Below are 10,580 nucleotides of genomic sequence, written 5' to 3' on the forward strand. Positions count from 1 at the left end.
CAATCAAGATTTCTGGCTCTCACAGACCTGTAACTTCTTCTTTAAGAGTCTCCTCTTTCCTCCACTCATTACCTGTAGTAATGGCACCTGTTTAAACTTGTTATCAGTATAAAAAGACACCTGTGCACACCCTCAAACAGTCTGACTCCAAACTCCACTATGGTGAAGACCAAAGAGCTGTCAAAGGACACCAGAAACAAAATTGTAGCCCTGCACCAGGCTGGGAAGACTGAATCTGCAATAGCCAACCAGCTTGGAGTGAAGAAATCAACTGTGGGAGCAATAATTAGAAAATGGAAGACATACAAGACCACTGATAATCTCCCTCGATCTGGTGCTCCACGCAAAATCCCACCCCGTGGGGTCAGAATGATCACAAGAACGGTGAGCAAAAATCCCATAACCACGCGCGGGGGACCTAGTGAATGAACTGCAGAGAGCTGGGACCAATGTAACAAGGCCTACCATAAGTAACACACTACGCCACCATGGACTCAGATCCTGCAGTGCCAGACGTGTCCCACTGCTTAAGCCTGTACATGTCCGGGCCCGTCTGAAGTTTGCTAGAGAGCTTTTGGATGATCCAGAGGAGTTTTGGGAGAATGTCCTATGGTCTGATGAAACCAAACTGGAACTGTTTGGTAGAAACACAACTTGTCGTGTTTGGAGGAAAAAGAATACTGAGTTGCATCCATCAAACACCATACCTACTGTAAAGCATGGTGGTGGAAATATCATGCTTTGGGGCTGTTTCTCTGCAAAGGGGCCAGGACGACTGATCCGGGTACATGAAAGAATGAATGGGGCCATGTATCGTGAGATTTTGAGTGCAAACCTCCTTCCATCAGCAAGGGCATTGAAGATGAAACGTGGCTGGGTCTTTCAACATGACAATGATCCAAAGCACACCGCCAGGGCAACGAAGGAGTGGCTTTGTAAGAAGCATTTCAAGGTCCTGGAGTGGCCTAGCCAGTCTCCAGATCACAACCCTATAGAAAACCTTCGGAGGGAGTTGAAAGTCCGTGTTGCCAAGCGAAAAGCCAAAAATATCACTGCTCTAGAGGAGATCTGCATGGAGGAATGGGCCAACATACCAACAACAGTGTGTGGCAACCTTGTGAAGACTTACAGAAAACGTTTGACCTCTGTCATTGCCAACAAAGGATATATCACAAAGTATTGAGATGAAATTTTGTTTCTGACCAAATACTTATTTTCCACCATAATATGCAAATAAAATTAAAAAAAAACAGACAATGTGATTTTCTGGATTTTTTTTTCTCAGTTTGTCTCCCATAGTTGAGGTCTACCTATGATGTAAATTACAGACGCCTCTCATCTTTTTAAGTGGTGGAACTTGCACTATTGCTGACTGACTAAATACTTTTTTTCCCCACTGTATGTGTATTTTTTTATTGTTTTATTTTGAATGGCGTAAAAAGGGGATGATTTGAACTTTTATATTTTAAAAAAATATATTTTTTAAAACTTTTTTCTACTTTATACTAGCTTCAATAATCTCTCTTAGGAGACTTGAAGCTGCAATCTTTTGATTGACTGCTACACAGCAGAAATCATCATCTGCTATGAGTGCCAGACATGGTGCGGTGCTTATAGCAGATCGGCAATAACAACAACGGGGGCCTCTTGCAGACCCTGGGTTGTCATGCCAACCCATTGGCGCCCTGGAATCATGTGACAGGGGCGCCGATGGGCGGAATTAGTGACATGCTTCCCGTAAGTGCGAGTTAAATGCTGTCAGAGTTTGACAGCGGTATTTAATTAAGAGCTGTGGGTGGATCGTGATTCCACCCACGACTGCTAGGAGCACATGACAGCTGATCAAATCAGCTGAGAGTTCTTTAGAAAGTAATTGTGCAGGAAAGGAAGTTTGTTGCATACAGACCGTGGATTCCAGAGGGTACAATTAAAAGGCAATGAAGGAGTGCAACTAATATCAATAAAGTGTGTAAGGTTTTCATATGAGGTAGAGTAGGGGTTAAGGGATGGTGGACCAGAGTTGGGGGAGATGGCGCCCAAAATCAGTAGGAGTCGTAAGATAAAGTGCAAATAGTTATTGGAATTGTAAGAATCTTGTGCCATGTGTTTGGGCAAGATGGGCTGAGGTTTTTCAGGAAGGTGAGACGTGCATGGGAGCTGTACATGGCAGAGGGAAGTATAGAGGGGATGATGTGTATGAGTCGTGATGAAGGGGGGATGAGGCGGTGAATGTGGATGGCAAGGGAACACAGGAGGATAGAAATTAGCACATGGATAAAAGGAAGAGCAAAGTGTGGGTTACCTGTCTCCTGCCCTGACTAACTGCCATGGATTAACTGCTTTTTCTAGATGCTTAGTTGCTGGGATGCTTTGCTGAGGGGATGCGTGCACCCCACACTGCGTGCACCCCTTAGAATGCTTCTAAATTTATAAGCCACGCTACAGGATTGGGAGAGAGGGAATGTGGGAGCTGGTTTGGGATAATTTAGCAGCTGCTCCAACACACCAGTGGGTGGTTAGATGATCAAAGACACTAGTCCTTGCTCCATCTCTATGCTTTAACACCTTTCCCAAGATAATATCTACAGTGACACCAGCCATGGATATACAGCAGTGAGTATTGAGAACAATGCAACAGATAAATTGTAGCAATGATTCAGCAAGCAGAGATCTATGTTCTATACCATTAAAGTTGTTGCAGGATAACAAAGCAGTAGATGACAGACAGCAAGCAGAGTTATATACCATTAAAATATTTTGCAGAGTGATAGGCAGAAGATGAGCCAGCAAGCAGAGGTGTAGAGTTGTACCTGTGTGAAAAGAGAAGATGGATGTTAATTACTTGACATGGATTAACTGCTCTTTCTAGATGCTTAGCTGCTGGGATGTTTTGCTGAGGGGATGCGTGCTCTCTCGCAAGTGTGACCCTGGCCTTTTGAGGCAAGTTTCTAACTGCTATGAGAACAGGTTTTGCTTTAGGAAAATAAAAACTCAGCAAAAACGCAACATGTGAACATAGCCTAAGATAGTATAAATTGCCAAAAGCCACCGAATCACATAGTCTAATTACCCCAGATATGTTTCACACTAATTACTCATTTTTTTACTGATGAAGACAGTTGAGTTTGATCATTTCATGTGTTATTGTCTATATTCACAGTTTCTGACTACAGGAGTTAGTGCCCAAAATACTCTAATTTATCCACTTCCCGCAGCCAGTTTTGTGTTCCTAACCAGGCCCCATTTTTCAAATCTTATGTGGGTCAGATTATGTGGTGATAACTTTGGATGCGTCTTCTGATTCCAGTGATTCTGAAATATTTTTTTCTGTGACATATTGTACTTTGCTTCTGGTAATTTTGGGTTAATATATCTTGTGTTTATGTGTTAAAATACCTGAAAATTGTCAAATAATTTTGAAAGATTTGTAATTTTAAAATGTTAAATTTGTATGCTCCTTAATCAGATAGTGTTAGGGACGGTGGAAAGCACTAAATATTAAATAATGTAAAGTGCGTTCGCCACCCGGGGTCCACCGTGCAGAAGGTGTTAACACCGCTGCTAGATAATGGCAGACGCACAATATGGCGGTATATCGCACACGGGTTAAACGTCACCCTGTGTGCACTGGGCGTTCTCTGTTAGCTTCATAGAGTCACCTAAGGCATTAACATAAATGCTGAGCCTTTTGGAATCACAGGTCTCAGAGAAGTGCACGCACGGTATATGGTCACAGGAGCTGGGACCCAGGCAGAGGGTCAAAGTCCGTCTAGACCTACCGTGCGTGCGGCGTTGCTACCACGGACGCCCACAAGTGCTGCTGACTGCAGCGTGGCGACTGAACTAGCCGCTGTACAACGATGCCCAAGAGGGGGCGCACTGTCGGACGCTAGTACTATGTAGATGTGCAATGTGGCCTGTAGCGTGCCACTGACTGGCGCTGACTCTAAGACTAAGTCCCTAGCCACACACGTAATATCAGAGGGAGGGGATCTTATCGAGTCATTCGCAGGTTCATGCATCCATCATCATTCACACAGTAGCAACTAGAGACTATACTAGCGCATGGCCGAGCGGCCATGCAAACCTTTTATAGCCGGGACCTTCGGAAGCTTCCAGATCCCTGAGATGGACCAATCAGGTCACGAGAAGGACCTGGACATGTGACTCCCGATCTCCAATGGGAGATCGTCTCGTGAGCATGCTCAGTAGAGCGACGGAGGGACTTAGCCTCTTGAGCGATTTGCTGCTGAGCAGCCTGCAATGCCATTGCTGACCCAAAGGTGGCAGCAATAGCCAGCCCCACAGAGCAGGTCTGGGCAGAGCTTCTGGGAAGCCGGGATTGCTGAGCAATGTCCTCTGCGGTCGAAAGATCATGGGAGACCGCAGAATGTGAGGCTCTGGATTCCTTTTGAACCGCTACAGGAACCCGACGCCTATCAGATAGTGAGAGCACACAAAATAGTTAATAAATAACATTTACTCTATTTCTACTTTAGGTTGGCAGCATTTTTTCAACATCCTCTTATTTTTTGGGGATGATAAAAGGAATACAAGTTTAGCAACAAATTTTGATGTTGAATGAAATTTACAAAACATTTTTTGGGTAACAAATCGCTTTTGAAATTACTTTGAGGAGTCTAGATTTTAGAAAATTGCTCTCTTCATAGTATTAAAAAACACATTCCAACTATCACAAAGTGGAATGCAAAAATTATTCTTTTTTCATTAAAACGTTTATGTAGCCCCAATTTTTTCATTTTCATAAAGGATAACCGGAAATAAATGAACCTTAGGCTGGTTTCACACTTGCGTTTTTTTTGTGCTGTATTTTAGCGCTAAAAAACGCATGCATTTTTTTCCTATATTTTGCATGGGATGCGCTTATGTGCGCATACACATGCGTTTGTATGCGTTTTTCCGCGCATGCGTTTTTTTGTGGTGTGCGCTCGGGCGCACAAAATGCATCCTGTTGCATTTTTTGGGCGTCCGACTTGCCTCAAAAAAACGCATGTGCGTGCAATGCGTTTTTTTACAGCAAGACACCCATTATAAGTCTATGGGTGCGCATATGTGCACATTGGCATGCTCATATATGCGTTTTTTGCGCATGCGTTGTTTTGTTGACCATTAGTTAGACAATGGAATTTAGGGGTTTGGGTTAGAGTTAGGGTTAGGGTTAGTATGGTTTGGTTAAGGGTTAGGGTTTAGAGTTAGGGTTTGGGTAGGGTTTGGTTAAGGGTTAGGGTCAGGGTTAGGGTATGGTTTGGTTAAGGGTTAGGGTCAGAATTAGGGTTAGGGTTAGTAAAGTCATGGTTTGGGTTAGTGTGAGGGGCCAACTAATGTTGGAAAAAAACGCAAACGCAGTAAAAACGCACTAAAAACGCATACAAACACATTAAAACGCTGCGTTTTTTTTCATGCATGCTCATAAAAATGCTTGAAAAAAACGCAGCATTTGTATGCATTTGTATGCGTTTTTTCTATGCGTTTTTTGCAGGAAAAACGCGCTGCAAAACAAAGCAAGTGTGAAAGTAGCCTTACAAAGTATTTTCCAACTTTTTTTGAATCCGACAATACCCTATATGCGGTTGTACATTACTGTCTGGGAACATTTTAAATAGAAATGTTCAGAAATATACATTTCAGGGATATTTTATTCAAAACAGTAATTGGTTTTCTTCTCGGCAGGTGACGTTACCAGGAGATCAGAGGGACAGCTGACAACTTCAATTTTTAAATCAGATGACCTTGAGATCACACAGGATACAATTGAAGTGAATGTCATTTCTCCAGATATATCATCATCTCTTCACAGCAAAGATCAGTCATCTGATCCAGTTAAACAGATCCTATCTTCTGATTCATTACACTCTGCTAAGAAAAATAAAAGTCAGAAAAGAGACATTAAAAAACAAACTGCTGTTAAAGCAAAGAAGCCAATTTCACATTCAGAATATGGAAATATTTTTCTCCTCAAAACCTCTTTTGTTAAACATCAAAAAATTCTCACAGAGGAGATGAGATTTTGTTGTTCCAAGTGTGGAAAATATTTTAACCGGAAATCAGATTTTGTTAGGCATGAGAGAACTCATACTGGGGAGAAGCCATATTCATGTTCAGAATGTGGGAAATGTTTTGTATGGAAATCAGTTCTTGTTGCACATCAGAGAACTCACACAGGGGAGAAGCCATATTCATGTTCAGAATGTGGGAAATATTTTGTAGAGAAATCACACCTTGTTAGACACCAGAGAACTCATACTGGGGAGAAGTCTTTTTCATGTTCAGAATGTGGAAAATGTTTTGTACAGAAATCAGTTCTTGTTGCACATCACAGAACTCACACAGGGGAGAAGCCATATTCATGTTCAGAATGTGGGAAATATTTTGTACAGAAATCAAATCTTGTTAGACATCAGAAAACTCACACAGGGGAGAAGCCATATTCATGTTCAGAATGTGGGAAATATTTTGTACAGAAATCAAATCTTGTTAGACATCAGAAAACTCACACAGGGTGAACTCATCATGCATAGAATGTGAAAATGTATTACTGGAGAATCATATTTTGTGGACAGCCATATATGTAATGTTAAATTCTGTAAAGCCATCTCTTAAGAAGGGACGTGTCACCCTCATATTGAACACTGAATAATTTAGTCCTGTAATACAGTTTGCTGTAGTTCTGTACCATTTTCCTAAAAGAGAGCTCCCCTTCGCTAAGATCTGCCTCATTTCCATGACATAGGTTTAGTACTTTTCTTTTATTATTTTTATTTTAGCTAATTGTGTATACTCTATTATTTTGTCCTTTTTTGTAACATCATTTTACATTTTAAAAAAGTCTACTTTTCAGATTAAATATATAAAATTTAATAGCTTTGTTCCTCTTGCTTTATAAACCACACCCCTGAAGCCTTACGCTACCTGTGGGGATGCCCAATTGGCCTGCATAAACGATTGCTGGTGGCAGCCAGTTTTATTGGGTTATTGCGGAGTTTGGCAGTGACCGTACGAGAATATGTATATATTCCATGCACTGAAATCGGTGTATGTACTATACGTTCACTATAAGTTCCCCAATGACCGGCCTAGTAGCAAAAGCAGCCGTGACCTTGTCCATCCATACTCAGTCAATTGCATAATTGTCCTAATGATTGGAAGCATTGGAGTGCTGTTCGTGATAACTTGATAACAGGGGGGATATATGTTCAGGATCCCTCATGTCTTTCCCTGACAAATCGAAGGCATCAGTGGGATATATGCAGGATCCCTCAGGTGTTCCCTGACATTGACCAACCATCAAAAATAGCACACACAGGAAGAAACAAAATATTTTATTGATGGTGTGTACGAAAACATACAACAGAGTCGTATAATTAAATTAGAAAGGGAAATTAATTTAGAACTTACAGCATTTTTTGACTATAAGACACAGTTTTAAAAAAGAAAAAATCTTGCTGATAAGTGATTGCTTCTCATAGTCCATAAGCAGCTTCCGGTGACAGAGGAGAACACTGAAACAGTGTCCATCCCGATCACTAAGAGAACTGCTCTCTCTTTCAGCCCCACAATTTTGATTCAAGTCTCAGATCAAATTTGATTCTGAAATACACATATTTATATGGTGGAAACAATTAAGTGGGAGCCAAATAGGTGCATTATGTTGTATGTGTAGTTCCTGTGGCAATAGGAGCATTTTTTTTATCAAGGTTGGCCTTCCCATTACAGATAAAAAAATATTTTTTTCCACGCAATGATTTTTTAAAAATCTTTTGCAGGTTCAAGTCCTTAAAGTCTAATGGGAATCTACCGACTTAATTCCCTGTAAATTTAAATTGTTGTATACATTCGCTGTGATCACCATTAAATGTCAGTGAAGAATGTTAAATGATCAGTTAGTAATAGAACTGACTTATGTCAGTTCTTAGTCCACTGCCGAGTAATGTGAAAATGTGTTTGCACTGAAGACAGATTTTACCTTTGAATTCAGTCCCAAAAGGGAAAAAAATCAGTTTTCTCTGATAAGTTACATTACAAAATTTCTTATCTTTGGTTGTACTAGTCATGAATAAAGTGACCAAAGCACTCAACACTTTCTAACAACTAAGTTTTCTCCTTCCCCAAATATGGCGCACAAATATATAACTTTTTTGATAGGTTCAGCCACAGCTTTATTTTTTTATTCACATAATCAATTTTTTAATCATGAAAACCATCTGAACATCCGGAATCCGAAACTGCAAGCACTACCCAACTCACTGTGGGTAAGTCAGTCTTCAGTTAGTTCCATACTTTCCGTAAAGATAATTTTACCGCCACATAGGGGCTCGTGTATGCCTACAGAAGCCCCAACACCCATTCAACTAAAATAAGGCCTGCTCAAGCCAGTCCTGGAGACCAAATAAAATAGATATCCAAAGTTATGTCATTTAGGTGAACACCATCCTGACCCATCAGGCGATGATTATCTCCTTCCAACTGCCTATGTCATATAATGACCCCAGCCTTAGACCGAACAAAAGGGGAAATTCAACAGTTAACGGTTCTGCAGGCTTTTTCTACAGCTACTGCATCTTTGGAACCCTGACAAGTGACTCGTAGAATGATCTGAGACCATACTAGTATCATCTATGGAAGGAAACCAGCTATTTATTCCAAATCGGCACGCATTAGCTTCATCAGCCATTTTAAGAAAATCTAAATCATTACCACCTGCATGTATGACTCATTAGGGAACTGGTGATCTTGCTGATCTCTATGGCCTCAAATGAGACATGTGACCAAGTCAGACCACAAATTTCTCTCCATGTCATCTCCAAGTTACAAAATCCCAGGTTCTTTCCATCAGGTCTAAATTCGGTCCTTTGGGCTGCCCAAAAAATATAAGGCTTACCCAGGAACTGCACCATAGGATGCTGATAACCTGCAATTGAAACATTAATTTAACAGTTCAGTGAAAAAAGTACCTAGCAAAATATTCTGACTTACACTGACCAATCCTTTTAACCTCCCCAATTGACAGGCTGCCCCAATCCTATGAGTACTCCTGCGCAGGGGCATACATAGATATAACAGTTCCTATAGAAAAAGTCCCATCACGTCACAGTGAAAGAAATATCCTACATTTTAAGAAACGTAGAAGGAAATGTATTGCATCACTTGGACAGTTATTTTGTCCCTACTGAGGTCCCTAAGTGGTCTCACTCACTATGATACCCCTTTCATGACCCCCATAGAGTATTATTCCTCCACAAAGTATGATGACTCCACACAGTATGATTGTCCCACAAGCCTTACACAAAGTATGATTACATACAGCACCTCACACCCCAAGATTGTCATCACAGCCTCCCATCATTCTTTGCGGTGAGCAGGTATAAATGAGTTAAAGAAGGAGAGGAGAAACAACGGACTACGGCCGTTTCACGTCTTAACTGATGCTTCTATGGATCTACGTTTTTTTTTGACACAGGTTGACACGCAAAAAATGCAACAGGTTACGTCCGGCGCGCCTAGGCGCACACTCCAAAAAAACCCGCATACAAACGCGTGCAAACGCTGGGCCATGCGCACCCATGTTAAAACATAGGGGAGCATGGCGCATGCACATGGACGCGCACGACGCACTGCACTAAAAAACGCTAATGTGAAACCAGCCTAAGAGCTTTCCCTGAAATATAAAATGCACCTATAATAAAGAGCAACTGTGCTCAGAAAATGCCAAAATATTTCAGATACTCAGCGAACAAACATGATAAGGCATGCTATAAGACCCATGGTCTCTTTCATATAGAAAAAAGGCAGACAATGTCGCAGTTCAAAGAAGCATGCCACAAAAATCCATAGATTTCCTTTATTAAAGTTCAAGACATAAGAGCAACCTTTGAGTGTCAACGCATTTCGGCCAAATATACCTTTTTCACGACAGTTGCTAAAAAATGAAACATAGATAAGACATAACTTAAGTATATTTCTTGGCTGTTTTGTGTATAAATATGTGATTCTTCAGATGTTGTATTAGTCTAGCCTGATGAAGAGACCTGAGTAGTCTGGAAAGCTTGCAATGTTTTACCATCTTTTCAGTTAGCCATTAAAAGTTATCAACCACTGAGGACTCTCAATCCTGAATATTTTTCCCTTTAATAATGGTAAGATATTGGCTCCAAGTCAGATCAGCTTTAGGTCTTTGCAAAATAAACATAATATACTGTATACTGGAACTCTATAAAAATAATAGGTGCCAAGGGTAACTAATGCTGAATAGCTGGAAGTTCTATTACCTGTACTTCACATGTCCCGGACTGGGAGGTTGCTTTAGGTGCAGTCAGGATATTAACTGGGATTTAACAATCCCTTCTTTTACAATGTCTCAGATACTTCTTACTCTCCTCAACTACAAATCTCTCTTGCTCTCACGCTTTTGACAGTACATTTTGGTCGCTGATAGATACTCTGATGAGCTATGTATATGATTAAGCAAGTGACATTAAGACACTTGTCATGGTATTTTCTTTTTGCATTGTATATATGTATATAAACCACCCACATGTATCTGTACCACATATGCATGCTAC

At 40.8% G+C, this 10,580-nt stretch overlaps 1 protein-coding gene across 1 annotated transcript in view; it reads left to right on the forward strand.

Moving 5' to 3' along the window:
• LOC141052950 (uncharacterized) overlaps positions 1 to 6,879 on the forward strand; it is a 50,971-nt gene extending 44,092 nt beyond the window's left edge. The window contains exon 7 of the mRNA XM_073550290.1: positions 5,692 to 6,879. Within this exon, the coding sequence (XP_073406391.1) occupies positions 5,692 to 6,524 (833 nt within the window). The 3' untranslated portion in view covers positions 6,525 to 6,879. The remainder of the gene's footprint in view (positions 1 to 5,691) is intronic.
• Positions 6,880 to 10,580: the final 3,701 nt, after the last annotated feature.

This window comes from Dendrobates tinctorius, unplaced genomic scaffold, assembly GCF_039654945.1.
Source record: "Dendrobates tinctorius isolate UK_male_01 unplaced genomic scaffold, ASM3965494v1 ptg000164l, whole genome shotgun sequence".
In the NCBI taxonomy this organism is placed as follows: Eukaryota; Metazoa; Chordata; class Amphibia; order Anura; family Dendrobatidae; genus Dendrobates; species Dendrobates tinctorius.